This window comes from Equus caballus, chromosome 16 (assembly GCF_041296265.1).
Source record: "Equus caballus isolate H_3958 breed thoroughbred chromosome 16, TB-T2T, whole genome shotgun sequence".
Taxonomy (NCBI): domain Eukaryota; kingdom Metazoa; phylum Chordata; class Mammalia; order Perissodactyla; family Equidae; genus Equus; species Equus caballus.
Window position 1 is genome coordinate 41,079,644 of NC_091699.1, and position 23,524 is coordinate 41,103,167.

Below are 23,524 nucleotides of genomic sequence, written 5' to 3' on the forward strand. Positions count from 1 at the left end.
TTACTGTAATGATGGAAATTTCATGGCAGGTGCAAAATGGTAGTTCTCTGAAAAACTTTGAGGGAAGTATTATGGGGAAACTGCCCTTTAAATGACACCACGTGAGGGACTTACCTTGTCCATCTATATGAAAGATCAGCTTTGAGAAGAAGCAATAAAGCTTCATGGGAAAATGATGAATACTACTTGTGAATATTTTAATTTGTTATTTTATGTACTTTCTTTTGCTACTCTACTTCTGGCATCCTTCAACGTGTATTATGCAGACATATACTTATTGCCAACTACGTGAAGTTGAAAATAAATTTATGATGCATTTCCCAAGCTCTGACTGGCATAGCTATCTGGTCACCCCTGTTCCGTGACCATCACAATGACTAGTAGCATATGGCTGGAGTCTGTAGTGGGACCATCTCATTGCAAATACCTGCCCTGGCCCACATGTAGTTGGAGCCTGCTAAGAATGGCAGCCAGAAAGAGGGACAGAAACCTAGCCATATTATGCAAACTTTGGGGGTTGCTGTTAGAGGTAAAAACAAGATACAAACTAAAATACAAAAATATGACCGACAAAAACGTCAGACTAAACAAGTTCTAGAATTTGTAATGATCCTTTATCAAATTGGTTTGTTTGGGGGTATTTTGTAAGTTCTTTTCCTATAGGATTACTTCTCCTGTTTATTATTTGTATAAACCAATGGGAAATTGGATTACATATTTAAAATGTTTATTTACATATATGCTTTGAAGAAAAATCTCTTTAGTTGTTTTAGGCATCCTTATTATTACTTGCATTCTTTTAGGATATTATATCCTTAGAGTAACATTTATACTTAAGGAAAACATAATGTCATGTTGTAAATAATGGTAGACGAATGAGTAACAATTGCATTACTTATTATGCTTGAAGTTTATAACTTGTAGTTAAAAGACTTTATTTGGTGTTAGACCATTGAGTATTTTTAAAAGGGAAATTAGATGTGTTCAGGACTTAAACTAGGCAAAATCAAATCATGTTATGATCATAGTTAAAGTACACATACAATGGTAAAGTCTAATTAAAATAAGCTTTCAGTGATACATTGTCTTTGTAATTTAAGTTCCTAATAATTAATTCACATCTGAGATCTTAATTAATGTAAGAGCCTCAAAAGTATGATTTTTTTTTGCATATGCTCTTATCTTTATCTTTGCTTTACTATATATTTTATTCCCTAGGCAGCCATATATACTAATATTCCTGATACTCAATTAATTTTGAAGTTGTTCTTCTTTGAAAAGCGCACAATGGAAATATTTTTGTGGTGAGCTGCAAAATCAAGACTACCATTAAAATGAATTATTTTAGGAAAGCTATTAAAACAGAGTGGCTTTCACACTGTTGCAACATTTGAAAGGAAAAAGAGCATGTTACTATTATAATCTCTATTTTGTATTTTATGCCATTGTTCTCAACATGGCTTCAAGTATATACACCTAGTTTGCAACTTGAAATAGTTAGCTTTATATTAATATTTTATTACTCCCCTAATTTATTTTTCATCTAGAAATGCTGTCATTTTTCTCCCAAACTCTGGCTGTGTATCACATACTAAAGTAGATATTTACAAGGCCAGGTAATTTGTCTTGTATAACAGTCCAAATTGGAACATTTGAGCCAAAAATTATGCATATTTTGACATGAATTATGTGGACTGACTACCTGTAGTGTTCAAATTAGCTAGGAAACTTCCAGATCTTCTCTCTATCTAACTCTGTGGAGGTTTATCAGGGACAAATTTACAAACAACAAATTAAAATGACCATTTTAGTACTTTCTCTCAGCTTTCCTGGTATTGTGGCTTTCAAGGTATTTTTTAGCACATAATAGTTAAGCTATTTCATTTCATTTTTTTCCTGATGGCATATATTTCTGGGTTACACCATAAGCCACTCACCCCTACATACTTGACTAATGATTTTGAATTACTTTCTCACACACACTTACAAACACACAACAGAAAGGATATTTATTCCACATAAGGCTCCTTCTGCTTATGTGTGGCATTGAAAAACTTTTAAATGTCAAGTTGTGTGTTGAGAAAAAAATGTAAGGACTCTATTTTGAATATATTGCTTTGCATTTTTATTCCTATATGTTATGAATTAAAACATAACTTACTCTCTAAACCTTCCAGGCAAATTTAGTATTTATTTTGTGTGAGTAATTCGTTTAAGCTGTTCACACTACGTATCTTTATTATTATCTTTTGAAGTCTGTTCTTCTCTGGAAAAGTCACAGGCCCCTTGGTTCTTGTGACTTGGCTCTTCATTGTTATAGGCAGTTAAAGAAGCTTATAAAATTCTTGCCTGCTTAGAATAACATTCTTCCACTTTTGCTAAAAGATAAACATCTTGCAGGTAAATATTTGGTTGTGGATAGGAGTTTTCACAAGAAATCTTTAAACTGTTATCATTTAAAAGGACATGAAGTCTAATTTATAGAAAAATGTTTTTGTCTTGAACAATTAAAGGAGCCTCATTTTCCCCAAATATTCACCTGACGATGCTTGCCCATCCAACACAGTCCCTGTAACTTCTACTGTGATTCGTCTCTGAAACATCATTGGCTCCCGGTAAAAATGCTTACAAAAATAATTTGCCCAACCGCTTTTAATATCAAGTATGCTGCAGGTTAGAGAGAACTGTTTACTTCAATGGTTGCTTATAAAATTGAAGAAGTAGAAGAAGAAATACTTCTTGGTGATGATTGTTAGTAAAGACATTTAAGATACATTTGAATGGTCAATCTTGTTATTATCAAAGAAGAAATTATTTTTTTATTCTGTTATGACTAATGTCTTTAGCTATGTTTGTCCAAATAACCGTGCTCTTGAGTTGACAACAGAAGTATATACCTACATCATCCCTATTGTCTGCTAGTGTTGTTGTCCAGCTAAAAGGTGCTGTTAGTTCACACATTTAGTCACTAAAATAGTGGGCAAAAGTAAAAACTCCTGCTGACTCAATCTCGATCACAAATTCAAAACTGCCATCAAAAGTGTGTTTGGCATAAAGCAGATGTGTTTTGTTACAGAACTTTTAAGAATGTTATATAAGACATTTTTCACAGTGGACTGAATTAAAAAATAAATTGAAATATTAATAAATATGTTCATCCACTTTTACAAAGGCTAAAAAAGAATTCTCTCCTGACTCACTCAACATTAAAGTTGTGATAACAAAGAGCTTGGGTCCCATCTGCTCCAAGTAGGTGGCCCTCAAGAGTCATTAAAATTATCTTTTTAAAATTATAACTCAGCAAGAGCAATCCATTTTGCACATCCAGAAATTATTGTCCAAATGCCCATCTGCATGTCCTTTTAAGAATGTAGTTCAACAGAGGAAATGCTGGCTCCTTGGGGAAATCATTCTCATCTTCAGTGTACATATGCTGTGCTACAGTTAATCAGGCAAATTCTATTGATGTTCCTGGCACTGGGGCGTGATTGAATATTTAACAAACAAATGTTTCTGAGCCGAGAAGACAAACGGTTCAAGAGATTTGAGACTTTAAAAAATATATTAAGTTAAATCAAAAGCATTTTGTATTTGTTCTTCTGAGAAACAGATGAACAGATTATTGGAATGTGAAAATGGCATGACAATTTCTTTACTACTCTGACAAATTATATCGAATTGCTGTACAGGTTTTCAGTAGCTAAATCATAAACCAAAGGGAAAAAAGTGGTTATTTTTCAATCAGATCTTTGTAAGCTAACTTCTTATGAATATAAGAAATGTATATGTTATATAGAAAAAGAATTAATCCAAAAGCGTGGTGAACCTAAATGAGTTACATATGTGAGATCAATAAACATCATCTATACCTATATCATTTATTTTAGTGAAGGAAAACCATTACTAAAGAAAGGACTAGGGTTTTACCAACGCGCCACTCATAATAAATACTATACTATTTTTTATTCTCCATTTATTTCCTCTCTAAAAGAGAAACTGACCCAACTTAAGTCAAAATATTAATATATCATCTTGCCTTTCTCATTTATCCTAATCCACCTTTCAGAATCTGGGATAAACCAGAATTAGTGGTTCTGGGACAGCCAAGGTAAGCAAGCCTTTTGTGCCCTGTGCGGCTTCCCAGTTACTTGTCCTTTCCATATAGTATTTAAAATAGCATAGAAATTTATTTCCTTGGAAATGCGATTCAACCAAGAGAATGCTCACCAGGGAACATAACTAAATCTGTTTACTTCTCAGCCCATCTCCAAAACAGAGTATATCTTAGGAAAAATGTGAGATGAATGTCCATATACATACTCATGAATATTTGTGTATATATAATCACTACTCATGCCAAGCAAAAAGGAATATTTTACGCCTGTGTAAACTACTAGAAGGAAGAAAAGGCTGTACTCTGACCCACCCACAGGTGGAAAAAATAGACTTCCTGTCAAATGGATTGATTTTTAGTGATTTTAAATTCTATAACAAACATCTGGCTTTCTGTGCGTTCCTCAGTTCTCATAATAGCACATCTGAAACTTTTTAAATGACATTTGCTACCTTCTACCTTATGAAATTATTACTCTTGCAAGTATCTATCTCTCTCCTTTATGCCTCTTGAGGGCAATGTCCACTTTGTTCTTACCTGTGTATCTTATGTAATGCCTAGAAAATGCCTTACACATAGCAGGAGCTTCATAAATATTTATTGAATTAATGTTTATTGCAAAAGCTTCTAAATTTCTGCCTATGTCATATACAAAATGTAATCCCAAAGTGATCCAGAGACTCTGGCCTAAAGAATCAAATTATACCTTTTCGACTTAAATCTATGTTTAGGGCTAATCTGTTTTAAATCCACAGTACACATTTTTGGTTTTAATTTTGAAAATGTGATGGAAATGAATGAGTAGAGAGTCTTTTGGCCACAGAAATCCCACTGTCACTCGTATATAACAATAATAGGAAAGAAAATTGGAATTAAAAAAAAAAAAAAAGCTGGAGAAAAAGAGCACTGTCTAGCAGCCAGACTGAATTAAAAAGAAATCCATCCTAGTTCCACCAGTACCTTCTTAGAACTAAGACGTGGGGGATGTTTGCTCTATTCTCTGTTTACCTTCTCTAGACAAGACTAAACTTTTATTCTTTTTTTGTCTCTACAAAACCAAAATTGCAACAGTCACCACTCCATTCTCTAGTAATTTAGAACACTGGCATTTTTTAGATCTCTGGCACTCTTTCCAGTTTTCTGCCCTTAGGCAGGTTTCTTCAACAATATGCTCATCCTCAGGGTTCCCAGAAGGGTGGTGAGGGACAAATGCACTCAGTAAGTGGTGTACAGCAAAGAAAATTGCCCAGTGCCTGCCGCTGAGACCATGCCAAACTGTTACAAGGGCAGAAATAGTCTCACCCTTCTTATTTTTTCAGTTGGAAATAAAGTAAGGGCCTATGGATTGACACCCAATCACCATCTTTTCTTTATCCTACCTGGGACTCTGAAAAAGAAATTTCATTAATTTTTCATTTATAAAAATCATTTATAAAGAAATATATGTATCAGAAATCAAGCCAGCATAGACAAAGAAAATTTAGGCTGAGAATGAGTACCAAGAAGAAATGTTCATAAAAGATCCTTAAACACTCCACAGTTCTCATTCTTTACTATAATTAGGCGAGTTAGAACTTCGGAGAGGTTCTAAGACCTGAGTGTACATTTCTTGAGAGCCCGGTTGTCTGCTAATCCCAACTACTTCCCACAAGAAGGAAAGATCATAGCATGACAGGATTGGGGCCCTCAGACTCCATGTAGGAGCTTTCCAGGGTCACTAAGTACAACGTACTCTGCCTTCCACAGAACTCTCAACTCAGCCCGGCCTCTCTGTCATCACCACCATTGCCTTAACACGGCCACTTCAGCATTTCTAATAATAATCTAATAGGCTTCTGATTGGCCTCCCTTTCTACTATCTCCAGAAACACTCCACATACCCTACAAACTCTCCATACAAACTCACACCCATGCCTTCTATTCTGTGCCATTGTGGCATTCCCGTGAGTCAAATCACTCAATGACTCCTTATTGCCTTCAGGATAAAGTCCCAGGCTGGCAGGCATTATGTTCTGGTCTATTACCGCATCTGCAGTACCTAGAGTAATGCCTAACCCTAGGTATGATGAAGAAGAAAGGATGAGAGGCAGAACAATGAAAGACACCCAGACAGATAGGTCCCTTCTACTTAAAAGGTTTGATAAATTCCTCTCTTGTCCTGTGCCCAGCCTAGAGCAGGCTCTCTCACCTTTACACATACTTCACGTCTACTGAAAGGGAAATTTCACCCTAGATAGTGGTCATTGTGTTGGGTGTGTATGATGACCAAACATTCAGGAAGAAACTGGACAGTTTAGTCAGTCACTCAGTTATTTTGTTTAAAAATGCCAAACTTTGGAAACAACTGGATGTTTGGTTCTGTGGGACTATAAATGGAAGGGTCGGAGAATAGCTTACTGCCACTGAATGTAAGATATACATTGTCAGACATCAAATAATGTCTTTAAAATGTACTCTGCTTTTATTGGATTTTTTTCTGTTCTAAGTTCACCATTTTAACATCCATTTATTTATTATATATTTAAATAGGTGAGTCAAATTGGGAAAATTTACCATGGCAAGTATAAGCAATGATCACATTAGTTTTTTTCTTTAAATTTATTATTCAATAGCAGAAAAATCTACCAACTGAAATAGCGCTATATTTCTCATTTCCACTGTTTACTTTCATGGCCATTGATTTTATGTTTGCAATTTCTTCTTTCTCAGATATTAAAAATTTAAACTTTTGCTTTCCTAGGGATAATCCCAGAACTACACACTTGTAAAATGCTTCTAGTTTTCACTTTCAGCTTTTCAAATAATTGTACTTAATGACTTTCATATCTGGTAAAAAAAATACTTTCTATAATTGAAATTTTATGTACGAAAAATATTTCGCAAAACATATTCTATTGTCTGTCGCTCTTGAACAAAAAAACTGCCCTACAATAATATAAGGCAAAAATACTTTGATACACCCTCTTGTTTCTAGAGTAGCATTTCCCTGCTTAAATAAGCTAAATACCATAAATTCTAATTCTTTCTCTTCCCGTGAAGTTAGCTTATTAGGAAGTCAGAGTATACAATTCTTAAATGTTTTAGGTAACTTCTTAGGATCCTCTTCTTTTAGACATTCTTTGGAATGAATATATATAAGCATTTTTTAAATGTTCTCTTGTTACTCAGAGGTAAAAAATATGCCTTACCCTGACCAGATACCGCATAACAGGGCATCTTAGCAAGTGATTTATACCAATTTGCATTGCTGGTTTTAGTTTCTCATATTTTTATTGCTGAATAAAGTAAAATATATGTATCTATAATTTATTTATATATATATACTTTTTGCTTTATTCAGAAAATATATGAACTTATTAAGAAATTGTACTCAATTACTTATTACCAAAAGTTTTGGCTCAAAATTATTTTCACTTTGTTCCCCTATGTAGGGTCACCACAGTGTGCAGGGTTCTTCGAGCCCAACAACTAGTCCTTCAGGGTTAACTCAGTTAACGTTAGAGAGCGTGCTGAGGAAGGCTGCAAGGTGGACAAGTAAAGGCTATCTAAAAAGTGCCTCCCCAGAAGCAGGAGCGTCAGAAAGCCAGACTTCCTTGGCAAAGCAGATAGATAGAAACGACTTTCAAAAGAGTTTGGTGCCTACACCGTGCCTTTCTCCCACTGGAAGAAGGAGTGAATCCTCTCGGAAAACTCCAGCTCCCATTATCAAAGCAGAGGACCCACCAGCCCAACAAGTGCCAGCTTCAACAAACAAAACCTCCCTAAAGGAAATCTTAGGGGAAAAGTTAAAACGGATTCCTGAAGCATCTGTAAGTGGTTCTACGCTGGTTTGCATATGCAGGCAGTACTTCCTGCTGTGTTCTGTTCTGTTCCACTGCGCACACATTTTCAGCAATATCTATTTTTCATCATTTGGGTGATCAGTAATGGATTTTCTTTCCTATTCAGATGTATTTTAGCTCAGTAACAGCAGCTGTTAAAAGAGTATATTGCACATCCCAACGATAATAGAATGCCTCATGTTTTTAATGAGAAAGATAATTATCATAATAGTTATTTTTTATTTCCCGGTTACTTCTCATAATTTTAGTTATCACTGCCTGCAAATTATAAATGAAGATCTTATTTTTGAGCCAAAGGCTTGCCAGTAAAATTGACAGATTTTCAATAACAATCTACATTAGGAGCCATAAAAACATCATTATTCTATTCAGTTTCTGGTCTCTTTGCAGCAATTCCCCAAATAATGAATGAGATGAGTGAAGGTTAACTGTAAAGCAGTGTCATTGAGTCAATCCCTAGGCTTGCTTGGTGGCTATATTCATGTCCATCAGATTGATTTTTTTCCTTCCTGTGTTAGTACTTTTCTTCCTTCAATTCCCCCATAGCTGTACTTAGAAACTAGAGAACAAATGAAGCTACGCAGAACAAATGACACTTAGATTCCATTTTTTTAAAAGATTAAAGATTTTCTTTACTTTTTGTGTCCTAAGTATTCTGTGTGTGTTACAATGTAAAGCTTTGGTTCAATTATGTTCTAAGTACTTTAGAGTGGATTGTTATCTAGAACAGATAATAGACATACACATCATCATCAACAGAATAGAAATAACTAATATTTCTTAAACATTTGCCATGTGCCAGTTACTATGCCAAGTCTTTTTCCATAAAGTATTTCATTCAGTCCTCACAATGACCCTGAGAGGTAGAGACTATCATTATCCCCATTTTTCAGATGAGGAAACTGAAGTTCAGAATGGATATGCAGTTTGTTCAAGAACGGCAGCTAGTTAGCTGGGGAGTCACAACTTGAACCTAGGTTGTCTGAGTCTAGAACTGCTGCCTGTGTGCTCCATGCTATGCTGCATAAACATGTACTAAGTCTTATAAAAGCAATGCCTCTCCTCCAGAAACACCCAAAGATAAAGCAGTGCTTTCCTCTATTTCTCATGCTTGTGTGTGTGCGTGGGTGTTTGCCTGTACATAAAAACCAGTAAATCACTTAACCTGGTGAAATTGGGTTTGTTTTGTGGTGATTTAGGATGAGAGTGATCTATAGTATTTTTGCTTATTTTTCACTTTTGAAAATATTTCTGAAACAAATGTTCTTATTCCAGCTAACTGTGATTTTTTCTTTGGTTGTGCAAATAATTGGAATACAACTAGTAAACTAACCTTACAGATTTATTCTACAACCCTGCTTCGCTTGACTGCAACCAATACTAGGCAGCCAAAAACAGAACCAGAGCAAGTCTGTGAGAAGCATGCCACTTCATTTTCCCCCTAACTTCTCTGCCACCAGCTTCTGTTAGGTAAAATCTGTCCTCCTATAGATCCAAAAAATATTTCTTTTCCATCTTTTTATCTTTCTGTAGAAATAAAACCAGAACATGAAAATCAGCTTGGGAACTTCAGGCACAAGTGGACCTTAAGAACCTAGCCACTCAGCAAAGTACAATCCCTGAAAAATAGTGCTTTCTGGTAAAACCAGGGGATAATGAAAGGAGGGAGGGGATCAAAGTTTGGAGGGACAGCAGGAGACTTTCCCTCACCCGTCCTCTTCATTGAAGAGGCTTTTAGGATAAGACAGTTCCCAGAAACCATTTGGGTTATTTCAGGGACCCTTTTTATAGCTGCTCACTGCAGATTACAAAATCAAAGCCTGGCGTGTGTCTCTGCTGCACAGGATCCCTCTGAGTTACTACTGTTCCATTTTACAGCTAAAGAGACTGACAGAGCAGTCACTTCCAAGGGCTGAAAGGGGGAATGAGCTTTATCCTTGGTGAGGGGATAAGAGCACAAGGGCATTGCTTCCCAGGGGTGCAGAGGTGTGACCTCAGTGTCAAAATTCAAACCAATAAAATTTGATCTCTAACAATACACGTGATCGCTATAATCCATGGCTCATATTTGTGAATGTGATCATCTCAGTTTAATATGGTATAAAATTATTGAAGGCGTAGACAGTCTGCCCCATTTCAAAGTGAGTTTACAGTGGGAATGGAGTGTTCTTCAGAGACATCATTTAGAAAGGAGACAGATGGTCATAGTGAAAGGGTTCTAATAATCAACATTCTCTCCACTTGATATTTGTAGCTTAAGAAGATGTGAAAACAAGTTTCCTCAAAAGTGTTGTACGCCTACTAATTCCACAAACAGATTTTTTCCCAGATCCCAGAAACCCATAAGAGTGACTATTTTTCATAATGACTTTACCAATATTTAATTCACACAATATAGAATTCAGCCTTTTTTAGTATAATCACAGACTTGTGCAACCATCACCACTATCTAATTTTAGATCATTTTCATCACTCCAAAAGAAACTCCATACCCATTAAATCACTCCCCATTCTCCCCTCCCCCCAAACTTATGGCAACCACTAACCTACTTTTTGTCTCTATGGATTAGCCTATTCTGGATATTTCATTTAAATGGACTCAAACAATATGTAGCCTTTTGTGTCTTACTTCTTTCACTTAGCATAATGTTTACAAGTTCCATCCCTTTTGTAGCATTTCATTCCTTTTTATGCCTGAATAATAATCCATTTTATGCGTATGCCATGTTTGTTTATTCATTTATCAGTTGATATTTGGCTTTTCCACTTTTTGGCTATTATGAGTGATGCTGCTATGAACATTCATGTGCAAGTTTTTGTGTGGACATATCTTTTCAGTCCTTTTGGGTATACAGTCATGTACCACATAACATTTTTGTCAATGATCGACCTCATATACGTTGGTGGTCTCATAAGATTAGTACCATATAGCCTAGGTGTGTAGTAGGCTATACCGTCTACATTTGTGTAAGTACACTCTATGATCTTCACACAATGACGAAATCTCCTAATGATGCATTTCTCAGAGTATATCCCCTTCATTAAGTGACACATGACCATATACCTTAGAGTGGCATTGCTGAGGCATATGGAACTTTAATATTTAACTCTTGAGAAATTGCCAAACTGTTTTCCAAAGTGGCTGTGCCATTTTACATTCCTACCAACAATATAGGGGAGGAGGCAATTTCTCCACATCCTAGTAAACACTTCTCATTGTCTGCCTTTTTCATTTAAGCCATCCTAGTGTGTGTGAAGTGATGTTTTACTGTGGTTTTGGTTTGCATTTCCCTAATGACTAAAGATGTTGAGCATCTTTTCATGTGCTTATTAGCCATTTGTATATCTCCTTTGGAAAAATGCCTATTCAAATCTTTTGCCTATTTTTAATTGGATTCTTTGTCTTTTTATTGTTCATTTCTCAGAGTTTGGATACAAGTTCCTTGCCAGATATATGATATGCAGATATCTTCTCCCATTGTGTAAGTTGTCTGTCCATTTCTTGATGGTGCCTTTCGAAGCACAAGAGCTTTTAATTTGATGAAGTCCAGTTTATCTATTTTTTTTATGCTGCTTGTGCATTTGACATTATATCTAAGGAAGTATTGCCTAATCCAAGTCACAAAGATTTACTCTTACATTTTCTTCTAGGAGTTTTATAGTTTTGCCCCTTAAATTTAGTCCTATGATTCATTTTGAGTTGATTTTTGTATATAGTGGGAAGTAGGGGTTCAACTACATTTTTTGCATGTGGATATTCAATTGTGCCAGCACCATTGCTTGAAAGACTGTTCTTGTAGCCTAGCAGTTAAGTTTGGCATGCTCCGCTTCAGCAACGTGGGTTCGCAGGTTCAGATCCCAGGCGCAGACCTACACCACTCATCAGCCATGCTGTGGTGGTGACCCACATATAAAATAGAGGAAGGTTGTCATGGATATTAGCTCAGGGCTAATCTTCCTCAAGTGAAAAAAGAAGAAGATTGGCAACAGGTGTTAGCTCAGGACTAATCTTACTCAGCAAAAAAAGAAAAACTATTCTCTCCCCATTGAATTGTCTTGTCACTCTTTTTGAAAATCAGTTGACCATACATGTAAGGGTTTATTTCTGGCCTCTCAATTCTATTCTGTTTATCTATATGTCTATCCTTATGCATACCACACTGTCTTGATTACTATAGTTTTGTAGCAGGCTTTGAAATCAGGAAGTGTGAGTCCTCCAACTTTGTTCTTCCTTTTTTTCATTGTTCTTGCTATGCTGGGTCCCTTGCATTTCCATATAAATTTGAGGTTCAACTTGTTAATTTCTGCCAAAAATGCAGCTGAGATTTTGATAGGGATTGTGTTGAATCTATGGATCAATTAGGGGAATATTGCCATCTTAACAACATTAAGCTTTCTGATCCATGAGATGTCTTTCCATTTACTTGTGTTTCTAATTTCTTTCAGCGATGTTTTATAGTTTTCGTTATACAAGTTTTGCACTTCTTTTGTTAAATTTATTCCTAAGTATATTATTCTTTTTGATGCTATTGCAAATAGAATTTTCTTAATTTCATTTTTGATTTGTTCATTGCTAGCGTATAGAAATACAAGAGATTTTTATATTGATTTTATATCTTGCCACCTTGCCGAACATTTATTAGTTCTAATAGTGTTTTTGTGAATTCCTTAGGATTTTTTATATACAGGATCATATCATTGCTAATAGAGATAGTTCTACTTCCTTTTCAATCTGGATGTCTGTTTTTTTTCTTACCTAATTGCCTCCACAAATTGATTAATTTGAATGGAAAACTTTTCTTTCTTTCAAGATATTTAAAATTTAATACTTTGACTAGTGTGGCCCCAGTATTGAATTCTAACACCGACGTGATCAGCTCAGTCAGGCCTAGAAGGAGTCTACTAGTATGACTAATAGGAAGTATACTTGATGTGAGAAGAAAATTTTGAGAATTATCCTGGGACTAGAAGTCCATCTAACATTAATAAAATGCATATGTGAAATAACCTGTGCCAGCTAGCATTATAGTCCATATATGTAGAGTGCTGACATGTATGGGGTTTCTACCACCTAAGCTGGGTTTCTAAAATAAAGGACTGATGGGATTCAGCTATTGTGGTTCTACTTCTGGATAAGTAAGAGCATCCCCTCTTCTGTTGAGTGCCTGTCAGGCCAGGTGTTCTCCCAGGTGCTAGAGATACGCTGACCAAAACAGATGAGGCCTCTTTCCTCAGGGGCCTTATATCTTTTAGGAGATACACACAATGAACAAACAAGTACATAAAATGATTCTAAACTATAAGAAAGGCATAGGAAGAAGAAAACAGGGTGATGCTATAGAGTAGCAGAGTTGAATGTAATGGTAGGTACTTTAAATGTTATCTGACTGAGTAGGTGACATTTGAGCTGAGATCTAAAGTTTGAGATGAAGCCAGCCATGCAGAGAACCTGGGAATAATGTTTTAGGCATCAGGAACAGTAGGTACAAAGCTCCTAAACTGGGCATCTTTGAGGAATAAAGGAGGCCTATGTATCTGGGACATAGGGGCAAGGGGAAAGTGGAAGAGGCTGAGGTTAGAGAGATAAACAGGGCCCAGATCACGTAAGGTCAGGAAGGCTATGGTGAGCAGGGTGGCCTTTATTCCAAATGCAATGGCAAGTCTTTGAAAGGTTTAAGCAAGGCAATGACAGTTACATTCAAAGAGTTTCCTCTGGCTGCGTCAGGAACAGATGCAACAGAGCAGAGGGGGAAGCAGGGAGAGCAGTTGAGGCTGCCCTCTGATAGGTCAGAGCAGAGACAAAGAGAAGTGGCAGATTACTGGAATCATTGAGAGATGGGACTGGCAGGAGGCAGGGAGGAGGAAACAGGTGGAAGTAGGGATGACTCTCAGGTTTGGGACTTGAGCACCAGGCGAATGATCATGTCATTTACTGGGCTTTGCAAGACTGCAGGCAGATCTGAGCCATCAACTTAGCCGTCAAGGTACTGCAATCAGGAATTGTTCGTGGACATCCCATTGAAAACCTGTGTTCTCACAAAGCGCCAACACGAAGCAACTTTACGACAAAGGAAAATTAAAGGTTCCTGCAAAAGGAAGGGCAGGAGAAGTGTCTTTCTAATCCCCTGAGATAGACGAGTGCCAGTAAATCTTAAGGAACGCTTACTGAAATTGATTTGCTAACTGCTTAGTAAACTTCTTCCTTGCAGTGTTTTATTCATATTTTAATAGAGTTCTCTATTATTAAATTAAAATACTTTTAATTAAGAAAGGAGTACAACCCTCTGGGTAATATTCCAGCCATGTAGATAGCTGGTAATTAAACTTTTCCACATGTATAACTGCATTCAAACAATTTTGAATGAGTCATTTTAAACCTGCCAATGTCATTATGTGCATCTTTAAACAAACAAATAAAAAAGATGTATATAACAGGCTTTGTGGTTCCAGAAAAAGTTTAAGCTTTTTGAAGAATGGTTATTTTCAATAAGAAAGACAAAATAAGCTACCAATTACAACTTCAGGTATTCTCTTTAGGAAGACATGACTTTTTATAGGAAAAAAATTGTAAAATGAATCATATATAACTTTTGAGTTTAATTTTCACATTTCCATTTTTGAAAATCAAAACTGACTTATGGAAGGACACTTTTAAAGATATTTTAGCCCGTGGTATAACGTGAGCAAGTTTTTCTTTTATTTGTCAAGCCATATCCTTTGGAGAATGAAAACAGGTTAGTTTCATGGTATCCCTGATGAACTTGAGTACCCATATTGGAGTAGGGAGTATCTATCCTCATATTTTTTTAAAGTAATAAAAGTTTACTATTCTTTGCAATTTGTGCCCTACAAACTTAGAGGAAAATGAATTTGGAAATTATTTTAGAGTTTTAAAGGCATTGTTCCGTTACGTAAAGTTCTACATTTTCTAGGATATATAATACTCTTTGTTCAGAGGGAAGCCATCTGTCTCTCTTTGAATTTGCCACTCAAGTATGCCATTTGCAGCTGTCTTTCGACAATACCTCATTGTTCGAAGAATTCATAAATGTCTTTCTGACCCCTGACTTGCTTCAGCTACAACAGTATTCCATTGTTGCAAAACACCTGTTTCAGGGTCCGGTTGCCCTGTGTCTTACACATATGTCCGTCTTCCTGGCCCAGCTATGCAGGCTCACATGGGGGTGACTCTCCGTCCCTCAGCAGCCACCACCACATGTGCCCACTGGCCTCATGCTGCCCTGGGCCACCTGATATACAGCCTTCCCCTTTGCCACTCTCAGGGCCTTCCCCAAACAGGGCTTTATGTCAAGTCTATCTGCATTTTCATTCTTCAAAACTGAGAAGTCAAGAGTGGACGCCACAGTTCAGAGCACCAGCTCAAATCAGACAGACCTGGATTTGAGTCCTGGCTTGGCTGCTTCTTACCTATGTCACCTTGGACACATTCCTTAACAGCTTTGAGCTTCTGTTACCTCATTTATAAATTTGGAGAAAATAATAATACTTATTCCATAGGGTTGTTAGGAGTATTAAATGAGACAGTGCATATAGAACACTTAGCCCATAATCTGATAGGATGTTTTCTTCTACCTATTTCTAAGTAGTTAGAAATGTAAACCTGTATGCCTGGCATGGCATTCTAAAGCAAACCTTTTCAAGTTCAAGAAAATTTCAAAAACTAATTATTGGTACTGTTTACATGTGATAGCTGTATGTTGTTCTTGTCTTCTTTTTATAATTGAATCAAGGGATAACATAAGGATGAATTAATGGGTCACTTCTGGCAGGTAACATATTGATATTTTCTCAAGGATACACTGAAGAGAGAAAAATATTTAGAAACAAGACACGATGTCTCTCCAGTCATTCCCCAGAGACAACCCTCTGTGTGCCTACCGTGTTCCCAGAGCTAAATCGTAGATGTATAGCTTCATGATTGATGGAGTGAAATGAATTTGGGCAGGACTAGTAGCATTTCATAAACCATAGTGTTAACCATGGTAAGAATGTTTCAATTATTAAATCGGACACTCCTGCCAATTAATAGCCTTTGGAAAAGAGTCTGATATTTGATGTTTGTCGAAACTGCACTCTTTCCTTGCCTCTGAAAAAACAAGGTCATTATCTCAGTTTTGTCTTTCAGTGTACTGCTGAGGATATTGCGAAGCTACAGAATTTAATGATTAAATACATTTGTGCTACTAGTAAAAGTATGTGCATTAGGCATAGAAATTTCCCAGGAATTTGCTCCTAGCCCTCTGCCTTCTTTTTGAATATTTTTCAGTCTAAACTCCTGATTATGCTGCAGAGTGGTTTGTTCCTTTCCCTTTCTTTGTATCTAGTACCTAATTTGGTTGTTGACCAAGACAAAACCGTCTGGAGTATAAATATGTTAAAATAATTTAAGATGGAATTGTGGTCCAAAATTTGGGCAAGATATGGAACTGCAAAAATCATTAGGACATTTTGATATCTCCATTTCTGAGCAGCTAGGTATGCAAACAATATACCAGTTACTCTAATGAAGAGGAGTAATTTCAAATTCTCAAAAATTTCAGAAATTATAGTTAGACTTGACAAAAATTAAGAGACTTTCATAAGTATGAATCAATGAAATTACGTTGGTTGTTTAGCCAACATACTGTAACATTTCACTGTCAGTTCTCCAATATTCTAATGCTAAGGTTAGCATCCTATTAGTCAAATTTTTATTGAAGAAATCAATCTTCTTTGATGCCTTGGGTTTTTTAATTTTAAATAGGACCAAATCATACTTGCCATTTTCGTACTTCATGTAAGAGGTGCTAGGCTGACAGTATCTCCTAAACACATTGAGATCAAGATCTTTGATTAAGAACTTTGTGACTTTAAGGGTTTGGGGTACTTGCCATGTGCCAGGCTCTCTAGCAGGTGCCCTACACTCTATCTCCAGTCTCCATCTGCACCCTCATGAGAGGCCTGCCTTCTTCCTGTTTGACAGATGAGGAAGCAGATCTTTAGCTTATTTACATCTATTAAGTGACAAAGCAGAGTGTCAAACCCAGGAGTCTGGGCCGGAAAAGACAGTGCACCTTCCACCTTCCACCACACTGGACCACCCTCCCCAATTAAAGGCCACTAAAAAAATTCTGTGATCGTGTGGCAACTTAACTTCTATTTCCACTTGAAGCTTTGAAATATTGTAATGTACAGCAGCATGCATACAAGACGGATACTTGTATATCTGTCTTTACTGTATTACAACCAAAATGTTTTACATTCTAAAACAGTTCAAACTTACTTAAAGTTATCATCTTCCCACTCCAGAAACATCCGCTGGCTTACTTCTGGTATTTTCCTGTCTATAAGCAGTCTCAGTAATTGTTTTCCTCTTGGTTCTTTAAATAATGTTTTAAACTACCATTTATTGAATGGCTACTATGCTTGTCCCATGTAGAAGGCATATCCTTGAATATAATATAAGACCTGTTCAATTTGGTTTTACTGGATTCCTTCTAGTCTATAGTTTATTGTTAAAATCAGGAAATACTCTGAATTCAGAAGACAGGTGCTGGAAAATTACAAATTGTTTTTCAGCTCACTTTAAGGTTAATAAGAGTTCAGCTACAATTGTCAGAGAATTCTTTCTGAAAATTAGCAAGCTGACCATCAAGGAAAAATGCATGGAAGTGTACTTCTATTTAGGTCATGGATTAAAGGGTATTCTATACAAATATAGCACATCAATATAAAGCTCCTTTCTTAAAAATCCTTTCACGCCCCACCCCCCAAAAAAACAAAACAAAGCACAAGAGAGAGCCACGTATATGAGATAGTAGGTTATCTCTTTACGAGGAGTTTTGCCACTGTTGGGTTTAATCACCCAGGAATTCTCTACTGAGACATTCTTAAGGAATTAGTGTGCATAGAGAGTGAAATATGGTTTGAGTCAGGGGTTGTCAAGTGTCTCCAGGTCACATGCCAAAATGTTTATGACAGACATCTCAGACGCGGCATGGGGTCTGATTATGCCGAGGTCCACTTGACTGCTGTTGACATAAAACACAATCTAGATTCTGACCAATTGGTTCTTTTGAATAGCCTGACTCCTGATTTATGCTGTGTGAGCTGACATAGCATCCCTTAAATTTAGCAAAGTTTTTCAAGTTGTCCTGTGGCTTGGTCTTTAAGTTTTGATTTACCTCTTTGCATGGTGAAGACACATGCTGAAAGCTGCCATATATTGTGAAGGAGTTATGTTCTCAAGTATGTGTCACTTACAGCTCATGTTTGTGGCTTCTGTCTTCTCTTCATTCTTATTGTTAATAGGCCTGCATCTTCAATGAATCACGACAAACTTCCTTATGGGATACATAGCTCAGGAATTTGAAACAAATCTTCAAAGAGTGCTACTTCGTGAAGAGATGCCCTGGAATTAATTTACCATCAGCTATTACTTAACATGTCAATGTAGAAATTAAACACTGTCTGCAAATAGCAACAGGGAGGAGACTAATCTTTAAGTTAAAAATGCCAATTAAAGTTTAAAATTAGCTTTGGAAAATGGACTTCTACTACTTTTCTTGATGTCATGTTGGGATTCAAAAAAACTTCCAAGGGGCCATCCCAGTGGCAGTTTAGTTTGTGTGCTCCGCTTCGGTGGCCCAGGGTTCACAGGTTCAGATCCCAGGTGTGGACCTGCACATTGCTCATCAAGCCATGCTGTGGTGGCATCCCACATACAAAAATAAAGGAAGACTGACACAGATGTTAGCTCAGGGACAATCTTCCTCACACACACACAAAAAAAACCAAGTTCCCAAACTTCCTAGTTACAGCTTCATAAATCTTAATAATAAATGCAAATTTAAACTACCAGTGCTGACTTGCCGACCACATTTACAAAATGCCTTTTCCCCCCAACTAAGATAATCCAGATTAAGGTGCTAATGATTAACAACTAATCACTATGAAGAAATCTTTTTTGAGTCTTAGACTTCTTTGCTGTTGTTGGTCATGGAGAAGTACGTATATCATAAACAGATACTTTGATGAATTTTCACAAACTGAACAAACCCATGTGACTGTGATCCAAATCAAGAAAGCCCCATTGTGCTTCCTCCCTGTCACTGTCTCTTCCTGTCACTATCCCCTCGACCCCAAGACTAGTTTTACCAATGTATACTCTCTTGTCTCTGGTTTCTGTCACTTAGCATTTCATTTGTGAGACTCAATATATCACTCATTTCATTGGTATATAGTGTCCTACTGTGTGACTATCACACCATTTATTTATCCGTTCTACTGTTGATGGGCATTTGGGTAGCTTCCATTTAGGAGCTATTAAGAATATGTCTTTTGGTAGAACTTAGACTTTTAGTAAGACTTGGGCAGGGAAGTGGAAAGTATTTGGTCTTATAAGGTTTAGACTAAATTCTAGGTATTTCCATCCTTGTTACTTTGGAACAGTATTACTGATTTCCTTTCTGAAACAGTATGTATAAATATCTCTAGGCTATTTAATGCTTTCTATGCATGTAAGCTCCATATTTCTAGCTTCCCATGTTTTCCTCCCTGATGGTTAGAATATGCTGTCATACCACCCTCCTTTCCTTCAAGGCCCAGCTTAGGGACCATCTCCTCCATGAAGCCTTGACTGATCCTATAAGAAGTGACCTCTCTTTTCTGAAATGCCAGACTACTTGGCATATCTCCCTTTTCTCAGATGGCCTTTTATGTTATGTTGTTGTAACAGCCACCATCTCCTTTGCAGTAGCACTTTTTGTGTCTTGGTGTAACTTAAAAGAATACACAAAGTCGGAGATTGTTTGGTAGACCTTTTATTAAGAGTTTTTACAACATGATGCTCCCTATGTGGTGGGTGGCAGGCACTGTCACAATGCAAACCTGATTCAGAAAGAGTGTCTCAGAGATTTTATGGACTCCATAATGAGAATGACGACCCAATTTTCTCCCAGTTCTATTACTCTCCCATCCATGTGGAATAGAATGAGGTTCTTCATCTGATCTTATTTATCCATGGCCATGTCTCATTTTGGCTCTACACCACCATTGTAAACTTAGCTTTGTGTCACCCATAGTTCAGTAGAACTGGTTCTTATCTAAGGCTCACAAAGTTCTATAAGCAGATGGTTGATCGATTAAGCTATTCTGTCTTAAAATTTTGGGAAAAGAGGTTAGGCAAAGGGCATCAAGTTATTTTTGTTTGTTGTGTTTTATCATTCTGCTGGAGTGAACAGTTTTCCTTTCAATCATTATCAAGGTTCTGTGTGATTATTAATACTGTACCTCAATATATGCTGCCTTATTTTTGTCGTTATTGTTGATAGTGCCCTCAAGTAGATTCTGACTCCTAGCTACCCTGTGGACAGCAGAACAGAGCCCTGCCCGGTCTTCTTGCACCATCCTCTCACCTTCCAGCGCTACATCAGGCAATGCTCTGCTGCTATTCATAGGATTTTCATGGCCAATTTTTTGGAAGCAGTGGCCAGGTCCTTCTTCCTAGTCTTATTCTGGAAGCTCCAATGAAACCTGTCCACCATGGGTGACCCTGCTAGTATTTGAAATACTGGTGGCATAGCTTTTAGCATCACAGCAACACGCAGCCGCCACGATATGACAACCAACAGACGGGTGGTGTGGTTCCCTGACCAGGAAGCGAACCCTGGGCCACAGTTGCGAGTGCACCAAATCTTAACCACTAGAGCACCAGGGCTGACACCTTACTCATTTCTTTATAGCTTTTAATTGCCCTGCTAGATTGTAAGGCCTGTGAAAGAAGGGACCACATCTTACTTGTCTTTATAGCTTCGTGGTCATAGACTCCCAATAATGTCTGAAGAAAGATCAATGAAAATGAATGCCTTGAATGGCTTTGTGAGCAAAGACTTGCCTGGGAATCAGAGCACAACTGAATTGTATACTTGAGCCCATTACCTCATTCCTAAAACAAATCTGATTGATAATGTCTCCCTTCTTTCCTATAAAAGAGATGAAATTGGGTTATACATAACATTTTGAGACTTTTAGAGATAGAATTACATGAGGCACTTTGCCTCTCAGCAGTTGCATAATTTAGTTAGATGACATCTTGTGCTGGAGTCCACTTTAATGTGAAGACTTTATTACAAGCCTTCTTTTAAAAAAAAGAAAACTTAATGACTTAGCCTTTCTGGTGATTTTGAAATGGTTTAAGAGATTGCAAATCAAGAATATATCCCAGGATCAAGTTAATTACCTGTCTCTACCACCAGTTGCTCTATTCGTGACCCTGGAGAAAGTCGCTTCCCTCTCTCTGCTTATTTTTGACTGCCCCTTGCAGGGTATTGTCAGAATACATTTTACTGTTGAATGAAGCAAAATCATGGAAATGCAACGTTCTAAGAATACTTGGCACTGACAGTTCCTGGCACATAATAGGGTCTCAGTAAGTATTTGTGCAATAAATTATTGGATCAATCAATCCATCCATTACCACGGCAGATTACTGCAGTAGTCCACCCAGGTGTTATTTCCCCAGCCTCTGCTTTAGTACTGCCAGTGGTAGAAAGAGTTCACTCCCTCTGAAGGCCACTCAATCCAGTTGTCAACAAATTTAATTACTGTCAAATTGCACCTTAGACTTCTATGAGCCTTTCTCTAGTTCTACTGGGAAGTTTGTCGCTTCTGTTGCATTCCTCAAGTATCTTAGTCATCCCTCTCTTGTAGTATTTATCACATGGTACATTATAATACCCTGTTATATAATACCTGTTATGTCTCCCTTTCTAGACTGTGAGTCATATTTTCTTTATAGTCCCAGCTCCTAGAATAGTACAGAATGGATGAAATACTGGATGGAGAGGGACAGAGCAAATGAGAGGAGAGAATAAATAACAACACAGAGTGTATATACTGATTGCCAACTCAGTCGTCTCCTAAGAGGGATGTACTCACCCCAGGAGGTGTGTACCAAAGACAATTCATTGAGCTTCAGGAAGAAAATTTTAAAACTATTTCCTTTTATTTTTTAAAGCTCAGCCATTTTAATTTCTATTTTCTTTTGGTGTATGCTTAATGCTATCCATACTATTTTAATAGAGTTGTACATGTGTTTAGTTTATACATAAACATATATTGGGGAGGTACATACTCAAACATTTTCTGCTAAAAGTGCAAATAATAAGTTTGGAGACCCCTAGTATAGCTCTTTGTTAAGTACTATGCTAAGCATTTGATATATATTATTTCATTTAGTCCACAAAAATCCCATGAAGTATGTACTATGGTTCCTATTTTATAGATGAAGAAACTGAGGCACAGAGAGGTAAGGTAATTTGCCCAATTACATAGAACTGATAAATAGTGACACAAGGGCCCAGACTCAGATGTCTCTGGCTTTAACCACTGTCCCATTCTGTCTTATTTTTCTGTCCTAGCACCTAGGGTTGTACGTCAGGCACAGCACAGGCCTGTGGATTAATTTAATAAATTAAATGGATAAATCAGTCATACTAAGTACATATTAAAGCTTTCTTCTTAAGAAAAATTGTGAAAAAGAAAATAAAATTTCCTTTTTCATTGTAAAAGCATGTATTGGCAGTGACAAGGGAAATAACATGTCTATGCGACACATTAGAATGTTTGGTTCCATTTCTTGACAGAAAACTGAAGTGAAGGACAGAAGTCATTTGTCCACTGTTGAACCTAAAGTCAGATGACTGATCCTGTTCACTTCTGATTACTGAACTCCCTTTTTTATTGAGATATAATTCATACACCATAAAATTCACCCTATTAAAATGTACAATTCAGGAGTTTTTAGTATATGCACAAGATTCTGTAACCATCACCACGAACTTATTTCAGAGCATTTGCATCACTGCAAATGCCCACACACAATAACAGTCAGTTTCCATTCCCTCTCCCCCAACTCGCTGGCAACCACTAATTTACTTTCTGTCTCTATGAATTTGCCTATTCTGGACATTTCATATGAATGGAATCATACAATCTGTGATCTTTTGTCTCTGACTTCTTTCACGTAGCATGATTTCAAGGGTCATCCATGTTGAGCATGTGTAAGTATTTCATTACTCTTTATGGCTGAATCCTGTTTCATTGTATGGATAAACAAATACCCCTTCATCAGTTGATGGACGTTTGGTCGTTTCCCCTTTTTGACTATGAACATTAATGCTATGAACATTCGTGTGCAAGTTTTTCTGTGAACATGTGTTTTCAGTTCTCTTGGGTATATACCCAGGAGTGAATTGCTAGGCCACGTAGTAACCTACGTATAATGTTTTGAGGAGCCACCAAACTTTTCCAAAGTGATTGTACCATTTTACATTCCCTCCAGCAGTGTATGAGGATTCCAATTTCTCCACATCCTTACTAGCACTCGTTATTGTCTGTCTTTTGTATTATAACCATCCTAATGGGTTTGAACGGTATCTCATTGTGCTGTTGATTTGTATTTCTCTGACAATGATATTGAGCATCTTTACTCATGTTTATTTTTCCCCCAACTATTTCTTTTGAATTTAAATTATTTCTTTCTCCCTTTTTTTAATGTTTTTTGTTG

General features: G+C 36.9%; 1 protein-coding gene across 21 annotated transcripts in view; it reads left to right on the plus strand.

The window, feature by feature from the left end:
- The window catches only part of CFAP20DC (CFAP20 domain containing), a 227,086-nt gene that overhangs the window by 144,905 nt on the left and 58,657 nt on the right, over positions 1-23,524 (plus strand). For 9 of the 21 annotated variants that reach the window (XM_023620167.2, XM_070238726.1, XM_070238732.1 and 6 more), the window contains one exon: positions 7,546-7,923. The exons of the other annotated variants lie outside the window; for them this stretch is intronic. In XM_023620167.2, the coding sequence (XP_023475935.2) occupies positions 7,546-7,923 (378 nt within the window). The remainder of the gene's footprint in view (positions 1-7,545; positions 7,924-23,524) is intronic. 21 annotated transcript variants of the gene reach the window in all.